The sequence below is a fragment of the Lutjanus erythropterus genome, chromosome 14 (genome assembly GCF_056507025.1).
Source record: "Lutjanus erythropterus isolate fLutEry1 chromosome 14, fLutEry1.hap2, whole genome shotgun sequence".
NCBI lineage: Eukaryota > Metazoa > Chordata > Actinopteri > Lutjaniformes > Lutjanidae > Lutjanus > Lutjanus erythropterus.
The window spans coordinates 26108879-26130887 of NC_139330.1; the positions used below are offsets into that span (position 1 = coordinate 26108879).

The window sequence follows — 22009 nt, forward strand, 5'->3', positions numbered from 1 at the left end:
CAAGAATGTAAAGTGTATGCAATATGGAGTTAATGGGCTAAAACATGCAAAACCAAGGGTATGGTGCTTTAACACTTAAGTCTTGTGCAACTCATGAAGCTGCACTGATCAAAACTTTTTTTTCATAATGATGACTGATCAAATGACTATATGTAATGTGACAGTCTCCCTCATCTCTACAGAACTTTGCAGTCACTACATAACAATTCCACCCTAACCAATCCTGTTTAGAGTACGGTCAGCAGGCAGTTTGAAGGAGGGTAAGAGGGGAAGCCACCCCCCTTGTTGGCAAGATGACCAAAATGCATCTGTGCTGTTAACCTGCCATCCACCCTCTCCATCCTGTGGTAGCAGAGAGAGTGCAGGGGCAGAGGAGTTGTTTAGTTGAACATGCATGACTCACTGATCCTTTGTCTGACTGGGATTTGTGCAAATTAGAATCTATGGCCCGACCATGGCTCTGAACATCAGCAGCATAAACAAAAGAGTCGTTCATGAGTCAGTTCAACAGTCACAGGTGAACGAAACAAACCATCCTCCTGTTAAGCAGATCACCCACTCAGTACAGTAACTGATAACACATTAGACAAAACAACTTAAAGGCAATATTGTGTGATGACTTTTCAGCTTGTAGTATTGTACTATCATCCCCAAGTGGACAAAAAAAATCAATAAATGCAGCTTTAATGACCCTGAGTACATATTTTGTTGCCCAGATTCTTTCTGTAGGTGATGGGGTCCTTCATGAACACACGCTTTTCTGTCAAAGTTCAAACAAGTGACGGCGAGGGCAGGACAACACTTTAAATGGAGAGTAATCTGTCAACCAGCAGCAGTAACCATGTAATTTCAGCTGACAAAACTAACAACGTCAGACTAAAGGGCAAAAGCCGTGGTAGTTGACAAATAATTGTCAGCATAGACAGTAATGTTCTCGGTGTGACTTGCAAGGTATGCATTTATGCAGGTTTTATCACTCAAAATGAGCAAAAAATGTAAAATTTCCTATCAAGAGCCAGGGTTTGGTTTGTCTGCTCTGGGCTACTATAAAGACATTACTAAGGAAGACCCACACCCTGTTTAGACATAGATGAATCCAGCGACCACTTTGTGCATTACGCCATCTTCCGGTGCCGCCATTGCTGCAGTGGCACGTCTTCTCCATCACTCTTGGTGTCTGCTGGTTGGGTCTGGACGAGAACCCCAGATTTGCGAGATTCTCGTGAGATTTTTCATGGTTTCGGTCAAAATGTTCAATCTAGCGAGACCTTGCAGATCTGGGGTTCCTTCTAGTCTGCTGTTGCATGCTGACAGTGATAGATGGATCATTGGATTGGCAGCATTAAACAATCTCTGTAGAGTCTCTGCTCTCAGCAGTCTTCATGAATTAAAGGTTTGTGTGTTTTGGGCCTTTAAAAGTGATCAAACCACACACTCAGTCCTGTTGAAGCAGAATAATTAATAAGAGTTTTTGAGAGTCACAGAGAAATACTTAAGATTCAAAGCCAAGTTTTCGGGCACTTTAAATTTCCAGCATCCATCATTCTGTTCAAACCTTCCTTTCTGTCACCCTCCATCCTCTTCTTTTTTGCCTTTACGTCTGATTTTTCTTCTCTCCACTCTTCTCTTTCTCTCAGTCTGTCACCCCGTCACCGCACTCTTCTGTGGCTCTCTCTCCTCTCGTCTTCATGTCTCTCCCTCCCTCTCTACATTTGTCTCTCCCTGTTTCCTGTCTCACTTGTTTGTCTTCCACCCTTTCCCTGCCAGAAGCTGATGACCAAGTCCTCCTGTCTTTGACTTGCACACGCGCACACACGATCAAAACACATCTGAGGTTTCACACTACATCCACTGACATGAACACACATACAGTTGATGTACACACACACACACACACACACACACACACACACTCGACAGTAGGTTACTCTGTGTCAGCGACTGTTCTCTGCTGAGAGGCTGTGGGCGGTGAGATGATGTCGAGTTACTGTGGCGATTTTTCTGTTGCCGCGGCGACGCTTGCACGACAACCGACCATGGCATGCAGCCACATACTCACCACGCTTACTCCAGGCTGGAGAGGAGAGACGGGAAAAGCAACATGCCAACTTGCTCTCAATTATTCACACACACACACACACACACACAAATACACACATCCAGACAAGAGGCTTTTTACTACACCTGTATGCACTCCCACACAAACACACAGGCCATCAGGAGCAGTTAGCCTACTTCAGTAAGGACACTCTGACCCTCCGCAGGTTTTATTTTAGATGTGGGAGTCACCGTCTGACCTTCTGTCCATGCATGTCCCTCCAGAGTTAGGAAGGTAGAGAGGATAGGACAGAGGAAAAGAGACAACAACATCATACAGAGCAATCAAAATCCTCCTCTAGTGATGAAACTTATACATTAATTTTCTTTTTTTTTCTTTTTTTTTGTTGTTGTGGGCATTGTCACATCAATCTGTGTCGTAGTGCACAACAAAGTGTCATTTTGTGCGCATTAGTTGTTTTCTGCCAAATCAGAATCAAAGTGTACAAGAATCGTAACTGGTACATTTTCTTATCTTATCTTAAAGGGACAGTTCACTCCAAAATACACATTCTTCCTGACTGTAGTACTATTTATCCTATCAATCTATACTGTTTTGGTGTGAGTTGCCAGGTTTTGGAGACATCAGCCATAGAGATTTCTGGCTTTTCTCCAGTGTAATGGAACTAGATGGCACTAGTCCTGCAGTGCTTAAAGTATTGAAATATACATTTGAAAAACTCAGCAGTGTCTCTTTCCAGCAATCATGATCTGGTTGCTCAAAATAATCCGCAGACCCTGTTGCGAGCAGTTTTTTTCTGCAGTACAATCTACTGAAACTACTTTTTTATTTTGAATAGAAAGAAAATAGTTCCAATATGAAACTGTTCACAACAAAGTCAACAACCAGGTAATGATTTTTACAATCACACACTGGTTTTTATTTTATTTTATTATTATTGATTAGTTGATTTATTTATTTTTATTTTATTTTAATTTTGTGAAGTGACATTTAGTTCCATTGTCTTTGTAATATGTCATATTGTTAAAGGGTTGTTGACTGGTTTAACTGTCCACTATGGTAATGGCGTGTAGAAAGAAACTTTTCAGAAATTAGTTTTACTGTAACGTAAACTGTTGCACTTCTGTTAGGATGCACTAGCTGATTGGGTGTCCGAAAAAATACTTCTGCCGTCAAATACAATCCTTATTTTTAAAATAAATGCTCAAAAATAAAATTCTCTGAGAAAAAACAAACTTTGTAAACACAAATGGCTGTATCTCCACTGCCTGTAAAACCATGTTGGTCATCTTTAATGATAAAGATGGAAGCAATGTTTTGAAGTCTCTCACTGTCACAGACGTTTCTTTTCCAGATCGATGCTAGTCAGCCTTTTTCAGCTGAAACATGTCGAAATGTTTCTCTTGATGGGAAAGAACATTTTTCCATGCCAATAAATCAATCTGAACTGAGCTGAACTGCCAGAAAAGGAGAGTGTATGCTGCAAGAATGAAGACAGAGATTTCAGGGTAAGACATTTTGAAAAAAAAGGGGCATTTAACCATTGAAAGAACTGTTTTTAAAGATCAATAATGGAAGGTAGAAGATTAAAAAGAACAATCCAAGAAAAAGAAAAAGTGCATAAAAGAGACCCGAGAAAAGAAAAGAGAAAAATGAATTTGAGTTGAGAAAGACAGAATGAATGCACTGCTGTATGCTCTATATGAATTACATGTACTGTTTCATTAGTGTGTCTCCACAGAACCAGTCAGATTTTCATTGCACTAAATAGAAAAAGTCACACCAGCCTGATAGCCAGTGGGAGAAAAGGAAAAAAAGGAGACAGGGAGGAAGAGAATAAAAGAGCGAGAGAGTAATAACACCAATCAGACAGCATTAGCAGAGCAGAGACCAGTAATTGGAGCTGTGAAGTGTGACTCATCGACAGCTAGCGAGACCTGACACACACACACACACACACTGAAAAACCATCAACCACTTGTACCACTCTCCCTTTTTCCTTCTTGTGCTGCCGCCGCTATTATTCCTGATTCTCTGAGTAACTCACACACCTTCCTCTTTATGCAACCATTCCTCCATTTGTAATTCACACACTCACACAATATTTTGCACACGCATCAATTCTTCATATCTCCATTTCCTTCTGTAATGAAGACATACAGGTCTGCATGCAGTCACACATACACTTTCCATGTCTTTCTCACACACTCATGCCAACACACCCACACACACACACACACACACTCCTTCCCTGGTTGACATTCATGCGCTGCTGCCAGCGACGCCACATAAGAGCTCCTTCCTGCGCTGCTCGCCCACCTGCTGCATCGCACACCACAGAGAAAGCATCTTTTCAACCTTTCTGAGTGAGAAACACTTAACGAAAAGTGTCATCTCTCCTGTGAATGTCACTCAAAATGTCCTCCTGTTTTTCGTCATGCATTTCTTGTCACGTACATACGGGGGGAAATGGTCCGGCCCAGGTGATGGACAGCTTGTTGTGTTTGCTGTGACCTTTTGACAGGAGCGTGGTACCAAAAGAAAGTCACAGCCGTGTGATTTGTATCCATTTTTCTATCAGCTTGAGTTCTTTGATGGTGTCAAATGTGGGAGGAAAAAATCTGTTGTGCATTATTATTGATAGTCAGAAAGCCTTTCAAAAGACAGCTCAACATGTCCCTGGTCATTACACAGTTACAGGAGCAGTTTTAGGGGTGACCAACAGGTCAGTGCCCCCTTAACACTGAGTTTGGATCCCCATTAATATTGCTTTAATGGCAAGGATAAGTGGTTACGGACAATGGATGAATAAATGAATGTTAGTGCTGTTTACTGCTGTAGATGTTTAATGTTGATCTCATTTTAACTATTTTATTGGCCTCTATTGGCTGTTTTAATCTACAGCAATGCATCATGGTCTATAAGACCATCAAATGTCTGTAGCGTCACTGTCCTGTGAGAACTTTAAAAAGTCAGAAAACAGCCTTTTTTTCAGTTTTGTGGATTAAAAAGTACAGTAATTGCCTCTGGGATGTAGAAACATAAAGATGGATAAGCTCAAATAAAGTACAAAATAAGTACAGTACTTGATGTAAATGTACTTAGTTACTGTCCACCACTGATTACAACTCTGAATTAATGTGAGATGGAAATGAATGGATTGACATTCACTGATGACTGATTGAATACTGAATTTAAACTCAATTAACTGACTAATTACCAGGCATCAGTCCCAAAGCTCAGTGTTATGTTATATATATTTATATTTTCTACATTTTCTATATTCTAAAAATTCTTTTTTGTGTTAATGTCAATATTCACTTATCTAAAGATCCTACACAAAATATTCTGTTCATTAAATATTGTTTTTGTTGTCCCTCATTCTGTTCTATATAGATCTTATTCTTAGATCTTATTCTTTGACTGACAGATGGAGCAAACTGGGGAGGGAGGACTGTAGTGGAAGCACTGGGGTGTGACTGTGGCAAATGGTTTTCATGGGTCTCCGGTCAGTTAGGGCGGCCCCTCAGCAGAATTTTGTTTAGGGCCCCATGGAGGTCAGGACCAGCTCTGCATAAAACTTACATCAGAATCATGTGTGTGTTTGCTTGTATGTGTGTGTGCTGGTGTGCAAGCTTGCTCCATTTAATGGTGTGTGACAATGTATCTGTGTGTGTGTGATTCTGTGTGTATTTTGTCTTGCTAGCAACCATGAGGCCTGAGGACCAAGTGCTGAAGCAGGTCAGGTCGCCACAGACCCCCAGAAGGTAAGATAATATAAACCTTCACATCAATGGTGGACTTTCTCTGAGTGATATCGTGGCTTTCATTTTTTTCAGATTTGATTTCTACAGTGATGTCTAGAGGATAACCACAGTTCTACAAAAAATCTCAAACCTTAAAAGCTTAGTTCACCTAAAAATGAAAATTCAATTATTATCTAGACACCCTCATGCCGATTGAATGGTGAGTTTAGTTTTTTGTCCACAAAACACTGTGTTGCAGGATCTCCTAAACAATGGAAGTGACAAATGTTTTGTGGTCTAACAAAATAAACCTGACTGAAATGTTTTGCTGACAATCAGTGCATCATAGTGATTTTGCAGAATGGTGAGCCATGGTGGAAGTAATAATTGACAGGGGTTTTTTTCTCTCAATTTGAAATGTAGTTACCCACATCCATCTTTTTATACATGTTTTCTTATATTATTCCAGTCTACCGACCTTTATTTTCTCTTTTTTTTCAGTTGATTTGTGCTGCAGACTGTCGTCCGGCTCAGTTCATCACTCCAGAAGGCTTTTTTTTCAGCAATTGTCAAAGGTAGGCTCTTTTCAATACTATGAAACACAGGGTTGTGAGAAATTTCTGAAAATAGTTATTGTAGGGCAAGGTAATTATTGTGGTTGGTATTACTTTCAAACCTTTATGTGCATTCTGTGTATAGTCAATCCTTATTTCTTAGATCAGGTTTGCTATATACATGTTTGCATTTTTAATGCATCGTTATTTATAAATACTAAAAATATTTGTTAAAGTTTATGGTTTTATTGCCCTGATAATTTGGGACAATAAAATAAAATATGATGCCTCCATTGACTTGTCGCAAATGTTAACTACTTTTGAGGGATCAGTGGAAAATATATATGTGTATTTATAATTGATTCATTATATAGATGTGTATAAATAATATGGTAAGTTTTAAGCAGGTGTGTAGAAATGTTGCAAAGTAAGAATGCTTTCAAAGATATAAAATGTAATTGTTTATTTTTATCAATTTACAAAATGCAAAGTGAGCCAACAGAAGAAAAATCTAAATCAAATCAATATTTGTTGTGACCACCCTTTAACTTCAAAACAGCATCAATTCTTCTAGGTACACTCGCACAAAGTCATGGATTTTGTAAGATTGTCAGGTGTTTGATTAACCAGTTATACCAAACAGGTGCTAATGATCACATTTTATATTTTTGAAAGCATTCTTACTTTACAGCATTTCTTCACACCTGCCTAAAACTTTTGCACAGTACTGTATAATTTGATATTTGTCATGTTGTATTCACCATCCTGCTGACCTCAAGTTCCACTGGTCTTTAATCCAAACCCTGCACTTCCTTTTCTTATGCCTGCAAGTGTATTTCTGTCAAAGGTGATGCATGTTTTATCAATAAAAAAGAGATTAAAATAGAAAAGTAGTGAAATGTAACACACACATTCAGGAATACAGTCCACACACACACACACACACACACACACACACACACACACACACACACACACACACACAAAGTGTTTGTCACTTTAAACTGTTCATTTTGTTCAAAACTCTTAATTCGTTATTATCCAATAAAGTTCTTTCATAAATTGGATAGTGTATATCTGAAATCAGCATTTAACATCTCATTGTTACATCTCTCCCCAGCTGTTACAACTCACCCTGGTTACTACCATCCACAGTCTCCCAACATTTATCACAACGCAGCCCAACTCTTAGCTGCACATCCTCATATGTGCTTTGTTTTAAATGCTACACTAACCCTCCTGTCATTTCAGATCCTGCCACCCCCTCCTGCCCTGCATCATCTGACCTCCTCCAGCTCCTGCACGCCTGTTTCCACTTTCCTCATCCCCATTGCCAGATTGTCTCCACTTCAGCGTCTGAGCCTTTTATTGTGCCTGCCTGACCTGGTCTGCTTGATCCTCTGCGGTTCTGCCTGACCCCTTCTGGAGTGAAGAGTTTGCCAGTGTTACCTATCAGCCTGGTCTCTGACTACAAGTAAGAGTGAACTTTTACCTAACATGTCTCTCGGTGTGAGTTTCTCTACTGGGCCATTACAACATGATGATCAGTGCCGAATTAAACATTTTAAAATAATAGGTGTTATGCTCCTGAGATTTCATGTTTACTTGTCAAACATTTCTTCTATTTTGGTATTGGGCAAATATAAAAATAGAGAAAATGTATACAGCTGAAAATAGGTGACACACGCAGGGGTGTAGCACAAAATTCTGGGCCATTCACATAATCTGTGAGCTGCTTTCCTCTCATGTTTATCATGCATCTTTTTTTGTTTTTGTTTGAGCCAACATAACATGGATCTGTAGTAGATGTTAATGTACGTGTGAATTGTTCATATCAAATTAATCAAGTTGTAATAAAAATGTGGGATTTAAGCTTAAATTTGTCACACATTTGACATTTAAGTCACACCACATTTCAGTCCTCCTCAACATATTGTAACCATGGTAAAAGTATAACACAGTAATTGTAATACTGTGAGTACTGTGTCATACTTTTACTATGGTTGAGCTTTGCTTGCAGTGGTATGTTTAGGGGATCATTATTTTCTTATGTCTGTGTTTATCTTAAGATAAAAGACAAAGCTAAAAATATACTGTATTAGTTTTCTGACACCTACGTTGAAGAAATGCTTCATATACTGCATGATAAACTGAACAAGACTTCACAAGAGTCGTGTTTTATTAGAAGAAGACAAAAAAGATCTGCTTTCAAATAAGTGCTCACCTACGGCCTACACTGCAGTCTATGTAAAGTTTCAGTACAGTTTTATCCATCTTAAAATTCAAGCTGCGTCTAGAGACAAATCCTAGTGCAGCGGCAGACTAATCATTTTGCACTTTTTGTGAGAGGTGAGAGCCTATTTTACTTTATACAAATGTCAGTATAAATTCAGTACAAATTTCAAACGACACTCTTATACACACAGATTTTGAGTCTATAGCTTTATAGGCAACCAAAGACTTTCCTTACAACTTTTAAACATGATATTGACTAGTAAATATGTGTCAGTATAATGTCCAAGTTTGAAAAGCCTGTGTCAAACACACTGAATAGAAATAACATTAAGAGGCAAATGTCATATTTGGCCAAGGCTGATGTTCCTGTTGTAGTACACAGCACTGCAGACAAATCAGTAAAGCAGCCATCCAGTGACCAGTTTTAATAAATTACAAACAAGATTTCAAAAAGCCTTCATATTTCTGAGTTTAGTTTAAAGTCACTCTTCATAATCGCTTGGCATCCTGTGATTGCTGCTGTCTGGTCATGGCTTTCATGTGCTTGTCGCGCCGTGAAGATTGTGATCGAGGCTCTCATCCGGCTGCGTCTCTACAATACTCAGTTTCAGTCTTTCATCTCTCTGCTCAGGTTCCTCTGCTTCTTCTCTTCTTCCTGTCCTCTCCGTCTCACTCTCATTAGTACCTTTTCCCGTGTTCACTCTTCGTTCTCCATTTATGGCTTGTGGTCCGTCTTTAAGACGCGCTCCATCACTTTGTTCCGTCCCATCTCTCTCCCTCGTCTTGTTTTTACATGGCAGAGTTCTTAGTGTTCTCAGATTGTCACTAGCCTGGATGAAGTAGTTCTGCAGCTCTGCAACAGGTCCCTTATCAGAGAAGAAGTGCTCTAGGTAAGCCTGGGCGTACTGATCTGAGGTGATCAGGTCCAGGTTAATGGAGGAGGACGCAGAGGTGGTATCAGGCCCAGAGACTTTCCCTCTTCTCCCTGCTAACATCAGTTTAGTTTGGTTAAATGCAATTCGATTGAGAAATTTGCAATTTTCTTGGTTACTTTATGAAAGTCTACCTGTCTCTGTCTCCAGGGTGGACAGAGGGATGGTCACACTCTTTCCAGTCTCTCTGTCTGTCACAGTGAGTCCCGTCATGGATCCCTCCTCTGGCGCCTCATTAGAGGGGTCACATGATGCCACAAGACCCCCATGACACTTCACGACACACACTGTTTTAGACTTATAACGCCTTGAATGAAGAGATTTGAGGTTGACAGGATGGGCGGAAGAACAGAAAACAGAAAAGTTTAATCAATTATTTTATCATTTAATTCAAAACTGACTAATTTATTTGTGGATATGTCACTGTATGAAACACTTTGTGTTCAACATCTTTCATAAGAAGAGCTTGATAGAACTCTATTGTTCTATGAAAAATATAAGTTCTGGAGAAACCCTATTGTGAAGTTTGTGGATGACGCCACCATTATTGGGCAGATTTCAAACAATGAGACTTCGTAACAGGAAGAAATCAAATGTCTTGCTGATGGTGCACAGAAAACAACCTACTGCTCAACATTTGCTCTACATCAGAGGAGAAGGCAAACTTCCCATGACATACTCTTGCTAACTTGTTCAGATGAGCAATAGAAATGATCCTGACTGGAAGCAATACAAACTGGCATAAGATGTGCACCGCCCAGGACAGGAGGACTCTGCAGTGACTCATTAAAACTGCCCAGAACAGCATTGGTGTTCATCTACTGAGCATCAGTGATATCGGGGAGGTGAGGTGCCTATACAGAGCCCAAAGTCCAGCCCAGCCACAGCCCGTTCACCCTGCTGCATGAGCCAGCTAAATTAACATGTCAGAGTTGTTTATCCACAATTATACAGTACATGTACTGAAAACATTTGTGATGCAGTCATGCACTCACATTTTGTATTCACATAATGTTATTGATTGAAAATATTTTAAAGGAATCCAATACCAACTGAGTAGCTTGTGTGATGTATCGATTGTGCAGAATTGATCCACCCTACCTACAGTGATGAGATGTTGTAAGCTTAATGGGTGAGGGGCTGTCTGATGGTCACCTGATTTAAAAATCCATTGCTGGAAAAAAAAAAAAAGTACTATGTTTTGACTTCCATGTTTTTTCCCATTTACTCACATGCTGTTGATCATGTCATGATTGCAGCCAGTGCCTGTCAGACTGAATATTTTACCGTAAGCAGACGGTCTAAATGTAGGCTGAAAGTTAGCGGCCAGACTTTTCTGACAGTCTGATAGCTTTTTTGTGTTTTTGCTGTCAGAGTCAGAGCAGGCTAGAGAGCTTGTCTCTCCAGTAGACAGCCGGGCCCTGTGTGGCTGTGGTTTCCACTGTCAGTGTGCTTTATTAGGCTCCTGCCTCCACTGAAGTGCTGTGTGTTTGCTGTCTGACAACATGCTCTCAGAAATTCTTCAGTGTTTGTATTTGGACCGTATGCTGCTGTGTAGTACACTTCCAGCACAGGCTGTCCACCTACAGTCTCCAGCTGCTCCAATACATCATCAGTGAAAAGTAGACTCCATGGCAGTGTGACCGGCTTATGCAACTTGACCTGTTGCAGGCCAAACATGTTTTATTTAAAAAAAGAAGTAAACGAAAATTTTTAATTTTCTGAGATTATATCTAAATTGTGTGCAGTTTTAAGTATATTTTTCTGAGGAAACTGTTATGCTTGTATGTTTAGTCACTGGTGCTATGTACTCTAGAGTATTATTGTACTCTATGTCAGAAAAAATTAATTAGAAACAATGTCCAAGCATTTTCAAACCCCAAGTCATTGCCAATATACAGCACAAACTCACTGTCTAAAATTGCAATTTTAGACAGCAGCATCCCAGCCAAATTGCAAGTGTCAGCCAATCATGGGTCAGAAATGAGCTGACAATTGGCCAAACATGTAAATTAAAAAAAAAAAGATACAACAATGACAAGATAAGCACATACTCGTGGCATATGGAGCCAAAATCCTACAAACCCATTGCGGCACCATGTAAACATGCTGGCTGGGAAGCTATTGATGCAAAAATGTTGATAATTTGATTGTTGTATTACCTGTAAGCAGGTATGATCTGTGCCAGGTCTTCCTTGTATTGCTCCAGTGCAGCCCTCGCAGCCAGAGGTTCAGCCTTACCCTCGAAACAAGCCAGGTGCACCAACATCTGGGTGTTAAATGCTGCTCCACTGGCCCAGTGCCTCAGAGACCTGGAGGACCAGACCGTGTAAGAATTAAACTACTACTCCACAGTGGTCTACTGCATTTGACTGTATAGCACTTTTCTCTCCTCCGTGAAACTATTTTGCCTCACGTGCTGCATTCTTCCATTCCCTCATATGCTGATACCATCCTCTATATCACTGTCCTCACCTGGAATCACAGTCTCCCCCCAGCAGACATGTCTTCAGCTGGGTGAGGGTGAAGCTGAGCTGGGCTTCAAGTCTGATGGAGTCCTGGATCAGCTTGCTCTTGTCGTTCAGGTTGATCCTACAGCGCTTCAGGTACTCCTCCATCACCTCCTGGAGCTCCCAGACTCTCTGCTGGAGGTACAAATTCATGCACAGAAATTTTAAATTCAGATATTCTGTGTATCAGTGTATCAATAAATATCTGCAGGCAAACACTCAGGCTGGGCTGCACAAACAAGGATGAACTTTTAAATTGGATTAAATTATGGTTTAACTTTTAATTCTGTGGCACCAAACTTATTTGGCCATATTTGGACAAGTATTTCTTAAAGGAGAAGTTTCTAACTAGGCTAACTATTTTGTTAGCAAACTAGCAAACAGTGTTGTTTTGTTAATTTTTTTTAGCTTGCTAGAAAACCATGTAATATTTCATTAACTTTTTAGCTAGCTAGCAGACAATGTAATATTTTGCTAACTCTTCAGCTAACTAGCAAACTAATGTTTTGTTAACTTTTAGCTACGTAATAAACTGTAACATCTTAACTTTTTAGCTAGCTAGCAAACAATATGATGTTTGTTTAAAGGTGGAATAAATAATTGCTGTGTGTAAAGGCACCAGAAAGACAGTTGATTGGCTAGCATCATTCCTAGGATGTCAAATACCAACATTTTAGGTTGGTAAAGCCTTGCGAGCACAACAAAATAATGAGGAGATAATAAAGTACGGGCGGAAGGATTTTGCTAAACTCTTAAGCAAAATCATTTTTTTGGTGCAACCCAGCCTAAGTACTGTCAGTCCCTGCATTATTCTGTACATTACCTGGCATGATGATGACCCCGCTGACTTCCCTTTCACACCTGATGACTTTTTTGATGAAGTGTAGGCCATATCCATCACCATGGTAACCACTAATCCCACCAGGCCGGCCAGACGGGGCTCGTCCGAGAAGGTCGACAATCGACCGATCAGATCCCTCAGGTAGGTGGGCGCCCTGTTCCCAATGTCACCCTGCAGCTGGGTGAGAAGAAATAAATGGCAACTGTTTCTCATCATCTGTCTCAATAAAAACGCCAAGTGAGTAGATTGCTCTCCCTTGTTTTTAAGAAGCGTGAGGAGCATTTTATCATCATCATATTGCTCCTTGTTGGCAACTGTATTGATTTGTAAACTCTTTACAACCCCCAACAGGACCACATTTCTAATACTGAGTGGTGCTTCATTTTGCACAATCGCTCTTTCTTAACTGTATCAAGGCAACAACATCTTTTCCCTCCTGTTCATCTCCATCTCCACTTCATGACTGAATGGATTTGAAAATGGGATGGAAGGGGAAATCAATGAGTAGTTCACCCACTCAGTGTATTTGTGAAGGAACAGATCACCTAATGTTTTGTGGTCAGTCTCCTCAGCGTTTTGCTCATATACAGTATCATCATCATCATCATCACTCATATATACTGTCACGCTCTCTTTTAAATCTTAATAACCTGTTGCAGTTGTTCCTGGAGGCCGGCCCGGGACTCAAAGCTCTCATTGTGATTGGCTAGAAGAAGAGGGTGGACGACTTTGAGGTCAGGTACAGCTCCGCCTTCCACCATGGCATCGTAGAGGATGGAACCAAGTGCATCCTTCACTTGAGAGAGCTCTTCTTCTGATGACACCAGCTGACCCATAATGATATTTGTATGTGTAATGACAAACCAGAAAACTTTCTTAATTTATGGCAGCATCTGAGGAAGAACAGAAAAGAGGGAAAATACTATTTGTATCTGCATCCAGGTACAGATAGGCACACAGCAGCTTTTTGGCTATTTACACCCAATCCCCTTATTTTAACTATAAAAGCAACAAATTCACTGTTCTCAACAGGCTGCAATGATTAACTGATTATTATTTTCAGTTTTCAGTCACAGTTTGGTCAGGTTTAGGCAACTACTACTACTTGGCTAAGTTATGAAACAAACAACTAGGTTAGGATTAGGACACAAAACTACTTTGTTAGGGTATGGAACAAAACTACACAATTAGTAGGTCTGGTTTTCTGTCACAGTTTGGTTAATTTTAGGGAGCAAAACTACTTGGCTAGGCCATGAAATTAAACTAATTGGTTAGGTTAAGGACACAAAACTGCTTTGTTAGGTTTAGGCAACGAAACTACTCAGTTAGGTAACGAAACAAAGCCACTTAGGAGTCAGGTTCAGGAAAACATGCTAGATGCTATTTGCATCTGTGCTGGAATAGTCAATGCGGCTATTTACGCCAAAGTGTACATAGCCAACAATGCTTCCTAATCCTAACAATTTTTAATAACTTAACCATGTGGTTTTGTTGCCTAAACCTAACCAAACTGCGACTGAAAACTGAAAATAATAATTAAAAAGTAACAGCTACAGCTGATATGTGTCTTCACACAGTTTGTACACAGGTACAGAAAGAGACTTTTACAACCCAGGTGCAAATAGCCACATCGGCTACTCCAACCTGGGTGCAAATAACATGCTAAATACTAAACTGCAGGTAGCACAGCACAAATACAAACCTTTAACACAGAATATCTAGTGCTAATATAGTGAACCACATACCCAAATGACATAACAGCCAATCTACAGTCTGTGTTTTCTTATTTACTTTTTATAAACGTCATATACTGTAACGTTAAGGGTTTCAACACAAACTCTGAATATTTGTAGTCTTCAGGACACAAGTAAAATATATTTAACTCATCATACCAGCAGCTGGATGTAATATTTCCCAAATACCTCCAGAATAGCAGCCTAACATTTCAGTCAGTGAGTTGTGTTTTGGGCAGCCGGCCTTTTCTGTCTCCTCACCTCCCTTCTTCCTCCTCTGTGCCCCTGCTGCAATGAAGAGATAAACCAAGACAACACAGCGGCAGAGTGTAGCTCAGCAGTAAACCTACACCTCCCCCTAGCTGCACTGACTGGGAACTGCAACCGCTGCAAATGTTGGAGAGTTTGTCATGCCTTCAAGGCCAAGGACGCCAGCCTGTCAGGGTTTTGTCCAAGTAATCTGAGATGTCCCCACCCTGTCTGCTGTTGGTGCACGGAGAATCAAAACCCCTGAGATTAGTTTTTTTGCACCCTTTCTTGTGGTGCTATCTAAAAGTGAATGTATGATAGTGAAATTAAACTAATCCTCCTTGTGCTGGGGGACTCCCTGGAAGTAGCCGGAGGTCCTTGGGAATGAAAGTAATAGCTAAAACTCTTTATGGCTGTGTTGAACATCGGAAAAATAGGCCAAGGGCTTTCAGCTTTTCTATTTAGCTAAATGGAACAGTGGCCTTGGTGGTGGTGTGATGTTGACTTTTTTTACTTGATAAAATATGGGACAAGGGGATTTGGGATTTTATGTAGTGTGAAAGATGTTCTTTGTTAACTGGGACAAGGGCTTGTTCACTGTCAGGCCTCAGAGTTTTGTGTGTAGCCGAATGAAATGTCCCACACAGTGTTGTGGACTGTAGACCAGGTTAGGGTGGATTTCTTGACTGTTAATTAGATTAAATGTGCTAGACCTTCCTCCTCATACTGTAACCTTTTTCTTCTCAACCAATCATATTTGATGTAATTTTGCACTAGATTTTATTTTGTGTGCTGACTTAAAAAAAAAAAGAAGGGTGGAAGCGACATCCTGCAACACTATTTTGTCATATCATTTAGGTACAACCAGTGGTGGACTCAGGTTATCTGAGGGACATGGGCAGAAAAAAATAAAAAGGGCCCAGCTGTATGTGGTGTGGCACCAGCACAATGAAAGTCAGGATGTGCTGTATCACAGGGAGGGCATCCAAGAGGGCAGAACATTAGTTTACTAGACCCAACATGCTGGGTAAATAAACAACCCAGCGCTGGATTACTTTTACTCAGCATGTTGGCTTGAACAATCTCCCCAACATGCAAAAATAGGGATGGATCAAAACCACTTTTTCATGTCTGATGATAATGCAACTTTCAGTTTCTGCCAATACAGATACCAATTCAATGCCGTCTTTTTCCTCCTAAACAACTACGCTTGGTTGTACAACCCTACTCGTTGGGTCAAGTAACCTAACCTAACTTTTCTTTGAACCCCACGCTGGAGTTGTACGATCAACATGTTGGAGTGATTGTACAGCCCAAAATGCTGGATCCTGGGTCAAATTAACCCAATGCTGTTGGGTCATATAATTATCCCAACCCAGTGTGCTGAATAGTTATTCTTTGCTGGATAAAGGTAACCCATAGTTTGAGTCATGTATTTTAAAAGACTATAATGTTACTGCATTTTTTCATACTCATATACTCATATGTATATTACTTTATTGCTGACCAAGATCCTACATTTCCCTTTCCCTACATTCTAGGCTTGCCATTTATTTCAATGTATAGGACAATATTCAGCTTGCAGATTGTCTAAAAGCATGACCAGAATAGTTTAAGTATATTCTCAAATGATCAGCATGCTTTCATTTTCCACAAAAAAGTACAGCATTGTCCATGTAAGCATACCTCTAATTTATGTCCTGATCACACTTAATTTAACTCTAATTAGCACATTAATGCAGGTTTATTCAAGCAAAGTTCTCAAAGAAGGTCACATCGAGTTGTTGGCAAAGGTGTGGAGAGGCCATAACCATACCCTCATACTGTTGTTCCTGTCAGTTTTTACAAGATCATTGGACTGAAGGTAAACATCAAGATATTGTATTTCAATACATACTCTCTTCAGGGCCAGAACACTTATTTCTGGATAGAGCAGCTCAGTTGCTCTCTCACCAGTCTCATAAGCACCTCTTTAGAAGAGAAGAAACACTTAAGGAGATAGAAAACAGCAGAAAACAACAGGTGTGAATCATAAAATTAATTAAAAACTGGTTTTACCTTTGCTGCCTCATTGTCACACAGTCATGGTTCACTGAAAAGAACAGAAGCATCATTAATGTTATTAGTGACACCTGTGTTTTTCCTGCTGATAAGTCAAAACACTTCCAGCTGTGAAAAAACCTAAGGAGGGAGATGATTATTGAAAATAACAAATGGAGATGATAAATCATTGGATTAGGAGTTACGTTAATTTGTTTAATTAAGATGAACTTAGATAAGAAAAGAAGACATATTAAGAATTTGGTGTGCACATCGGAGGTCAGTTTTGTAATGAATAATAAATGTAAGTAATTAATATATATTTTGAAAAACAACACTGGTGAGATAGAGACAACTTAGTGTGCTGACTTGTTTACGGGGGGAGACTGGGGATGGTTGCAACAATTTTGCTTTTTAATTTTTTGCTTTGTTATTCAGATACTATTTGGGCTACATAAACCAGATTTTTAGACATTAAACTTACATATATCTGTTAATTATCTGTACCATTTAAAGATGATTACATATGACACATCATTCACAATATTAATTTGAAAGGAAGAGGTCAGATGATGCAACTGACCCCAATCCTGGAGATAGCTGCTGCATGTTAAACATACATTAAATTTCACCAATTAGCTTTTGCTTTTTTGTAAAAAAGCATAGTCTCAAAATATGCATTGGTTTACAATAATAGTGTCATTTCTTTATATAGTAATATTTTAGAATTGTTTTATTTATTTATTTCTTTATTGTACAGAATTGCATCTGTTTGAAAAACTGACTTTTATCACATTCCAGGGTGTGAACTGTCTGATACAATTTATTTACCTCCCAGTAACTGTTTATGTTGAAGAAAGCAATACACATTCATATTTGACTGTTATCCTTTTATTGTTCCAACAATGACGTGTTTATTTTGAAAAATACTCATGTGTGGTCTGAAGGTCAGTCATGACGAGTAATCACGTCACTTAGACATTAATGAAACAAAGATTCAAATAAGTACATTTTGATTTATATCAAAAAGACAGTCAAAACAGTTTGACAAAAATATCACTCATGAAAAAATTACTTTCATACCAAGAATATATCAATAAATTAATCAGTAATGCAGCAGCAGGCGTTTAATATGTCTTCTGTCTTTCCGGTAAGGAGAGAGTCGAAACTGAGCATGTCATCATCAGCATGTCTCTGATTGGTGGAATAAGACCTTTTGCAATCTTCCCCTGTTGCAACCGTCCCCAGTCTACCCCTAAGTATATACAGTAAGTGTCACAGTGAATCTGACATTGAAATGTTGATGTTTTAAACATTGAAGACAGTGGCCCTTTAAGTCACCCACAGCAGGCACCAAACAAACCACATGCCCCACTTTGTCCTCCTCTTCCTCCTCTTCCTCCTCCTCATCTCCATACATCTCTCTCTCCTCCTCCAGTCTGCTCTCCATCCTCCTGCTCTTCCCTCTTCCTCATGTTATTGTTGACTTTGTTAGCTTCTGTCAGTTTGATGCTCTGTTTACTTGCTGAGCTTTGCCACTGGGACTGTGTGTGTGTGTGTGTGTGTGTGTGTGTGTGTGTGTGTGTGTGTGTGTGTGTGTGTCCATGGGTGCTTGCCCTGTTGATACACTTCACACTCCTCTGAGAGCAGTAAATATTTAAATGTGCTCACGTCACACACATTTACACACACATCAGCACTCAGAAATGTTCATGGATGCACAAATATACATAAATGGTTAAGTGGTAAAAATTCAGCCCTTCCTCTCTGGCGCACGTTTTTGCTCAGATGTCTTTGTAAAAGGTCTCATTTCCATCTGAGCGTGAAGTGGAGATGAAAGGAAATAAAGTATAGGGCAGCAGAGGACAGGAAAGAGACGATGACCGAAGAATAGAAGAAGAAGAAGACAGAGGGAAAGCAAAAGAAAGGGAATGAAAAAAATAAGGTAAAGGTGGTGTTGATAGAAGAAAGGGAGCTGGAGGAAAAAATGACAGATGGACTCAACCTACTCTACACAAACACACACACTCACACACACGGTCACACAAATAGTCTGGCCTTTTAAAAGACAGCTCTCTTGAAAAATCACTGAATATTAATCATCACAGACGGATTGTGAAATTTTATGTGATAATGTCACTCAAAAACCCGAGATTAATTTGCTATTACTGAAAAGATAATGAACTGGCGACTTGTCCAGGGTGTAGCCCGCCTCTCGCCCAATGTCAGCTGTGATAGGCTCCAGCAGCCCGTGACCCTTACGGAATAAGCGGTTACAGAAAATGAATGAATGACTGAATGAAAAGATAATTCAGGGAGTGGACCTATGACATTTGCATCTGTGTGAGTGTGAGTTTAAGTGTCTGTATACACTGTATGTGTGTGTATGTCAGCAAAGACAAAGGGAGGTTACTGTATGTGTGTCCTTAGCTCCATGACACAAATCCTTGTCAAATTCCACTGACAAAAGACTCTACTTTGTCACTGCAATTTTGATTTGTTGTGATGTCTTTATAGATCTGTGGGAAATTGTAGAGAATATTTTTGTGTACCATGTGTGATATATTTTGTGATTGTGTGACCAAACTTCATTCCTTGTCATTAAAATTCACAAGTTAACTGACTTGCATGGATGGAGTGGCCTAGTTTCCATGGTGGTTTAGTTCGTTATTGTATGATGTAAGTTATGTAATTTGGTCACATGATAACAGATAACTTTTTGCTGTGACACTGAGAAATTTGTTTACAACAAGGCTGGACATTCTATAACAATTATCCCTAAACACATTATTACTAAATTGTGAATATAAGAAAAAGCCTTTGACTTTCATGACAAATATTATAAATATAATTGTTAATTTTTAGGGTAGGGTTGGGGTTAAAATTCTTCAAGTCCCTCATAACTTTTTTTGGTGAATTCATTTTGTAAACAAATACCTTGTCTGTCATGACAAACAAAACTGTTTTCTGTAGTCCCTGATCAATATTGCTGTCCTTGTTTATTTTAAGCTTAGATGTTTTATGTTTATTTTTGACTTAACTCCTTTTGCTCCTTGCTGCATGTGTAACTCATTATTCTGAAGTAATTTTGCTCTTGACACACAGTGGTATGTCACTGTAATCTGAGGTGAGAACAATTTTCATTTTTTTCAGGCTTGAAAGTAAAAGAAAAAAAAATGCTCTATTTATGTAATAAGACTGATAAGTAAGTGTGTTGAATTATATTTTTTTTTTCACAGAATAGATAAGAGAAAATGTGTATTTTGATATCTAAACCAAAGAGCTACCTTGTGATATAGCTAGCAAAAGCACAGATATCACTGGGGCAACTTGTCTCAGTGCTTTCAGGGCAAATGGTCCCATGTGACATGTGAGCACAAAAAGTGTGACAAAATGCCCCAGTCTCCCCTACACTACATAACTTCCGTGCTGGTACTTCTGCTGCTACTCCAAACTGAGGGCGGGCTGACTGTAGGTAATACACTGACTATGGATAAGTACCTCATACAACCCCACTTCAGAACATATGAACTATACCTTTAAGGTCAAACGTGTGCTGTAAGTCTGCTTCTGTGTGTCTTCATCCATGCTCAGCTTTAAATCTGTACTTTTATCTTGCTGTGTTTGCAGTTTTACCGACACTGTTTACATTATTGTCCCTTTAAAAACTCATCAGCCTTGAGCTCTAATAAACACTTTACAGCCAACGCTGCACTAATTAGTCCAGCATGATGAAGTTGTAACACAAAACTACTTTGTCTTCTCGCTGCCCACTGTTCATGTATTTATTATTTTCCTCTCCATTTCTTTTTTTCTCTACTCTGTGCCTCTTTCCTCTCATCATCATTTCTCCTCTTCCCTTCTCCTCCATCCTCCATTTTCTGTCTGCTTTATCACCCTCCCTCGCTGCGATCATTTATGGGGTGTGGAGGAGAATAAAAACAAGTTTAATGTACAGTAATACATCACGCCATGGCCGGTGTGCCAGGCGGCATCCATTTTGTGGAGCTGCTGTGTTCACTTAGCAGCAGTGGGGCTAATTATTGCAAATGGCAGCTGCTGAAAGGAGTATTAATGTCTCCTTTCTACATGGATACATCCAATATTATGGGCTGATGAAAGTAGTCACTGGATAAACTTGAAAGAGAATGAGAGTGACAAAAGGGGAAACCTGAATTTTATCTTGTTGGGTAAGAGCCCCATAAATCCAACTTTATCCATTTTAATTAAAGCTGTCACTGCCTGTAATAAGCACCTTTCTTGCAGCCTATAAAGTTTATATCAGGGCATCTGACTGTGGGTGGCTGGATGGTAAATATGTGACAATGTGTCCAGTATTTTTGACAGAAAAGAAGCAAACAGGAAAATTGTTAAGAAATCTATTTTATATTCCAAAGATGAAAAAAGTCACTTTCGGTGCTTTGCTAGATAAAACATTACGTGCCAAATGGATGATGGAAGGCATTCGTCAAATAAATGTAATGTAGCGGAAAAAATAAAACAAATCCATTGTCAGAGTGGGGATTCTAATGACACAGTCATGAAACATCACCCATGTTTGCTGAAAACTACAAAACTGAAAACAATTTCTGTCTGCTGGTCCAGTTTGATCCAGACTGAAGTATCTCATCAACATCCACTGGATGAATTGTCTTGAAATTTTGTAGATATTCAGCGTACTCTCTGATTGCATGACTTTTCATCTCTTAAAATATCTCAGCTTTCACAAGATGGATTGGCACATTTTTTTTTTTTACATTCATGACATGCATGCTAACACACTAAACTTATATCGCGACCAAAGTAGACATTAGTTAGTATTAGTTAGTATTATCATGCACATGGTAACAAGCTGATGTTGGCATTTAGCTCAAAGCACAGTTGTGACCAAATACAAACTTACAGAGTCTTGTTTAAACAGACTCCCAAATATAACATGGTTTCTGTTGTGATCTGGCAACTCTAACAGTCAAGTAATGAGGATGGACTATCATTACTGGGCTTGCTTTAAAATTGAAGCTGAATGCTCTGTAGTAGAATTAATTAGAATAGTGTTTATTCCAATAAAATGAACACTAACTGTTACAATGTTCAGCTTAACTAAAGTTTC

At 39.4% G+C, this 22009-nt stretch overlaps 1 protein-coding gene across 3 annotated transcripts; it reads right to left on the bottom strand.

The window, feature by feature from the left end:
* Nucleotides 1-9003: 9003 nt before the first annotated feature.
* LOC146315651 (uncharacterized) lies at nucleotides 9004-13864 on the bottom strand. Of its 3 annotated transcripts, none has more exons than XM_084735872.1 (6): nucleotides 13528-13864; nucleotides 12860-13054; nucleotides 12002-12168; nucleotides 11689-11838; nucleotides 9661-9833; nucleotides 9004-9582 (listed from the first exon to the last, which is right to left on the bottom strand). In XM_084735872.1, exons 1-6 carry the CDS (start codon nucleotides 13711-13713, stop codon nucleotides 9131-9133), a joined length of 1323 nt encoding a protein of 440 aa, XP_084591998.1. In that variant the 5' UTR covers nucleotides 13714-13864; the 3' UTR covers nucleotides 9004-9130. The 3 variants fall into 3 exon arrangements, with proteins under 3 accessions (XP_084591998.1, XP_084591997.1, XP_084591996.1); XM_084735871.1 differs by having other exon boundaries at nucleotides 9004-9579; nucleotides 12002-12171; nucleotides 13528-13858; XM_084735870.1 differs by having other exon boundaries at nucleotides 12002-12171; nucleotides 13528-13858.
* Between the last annotated feature and the right edge of the window lie 8145 nt (nucleotides 13865-22009).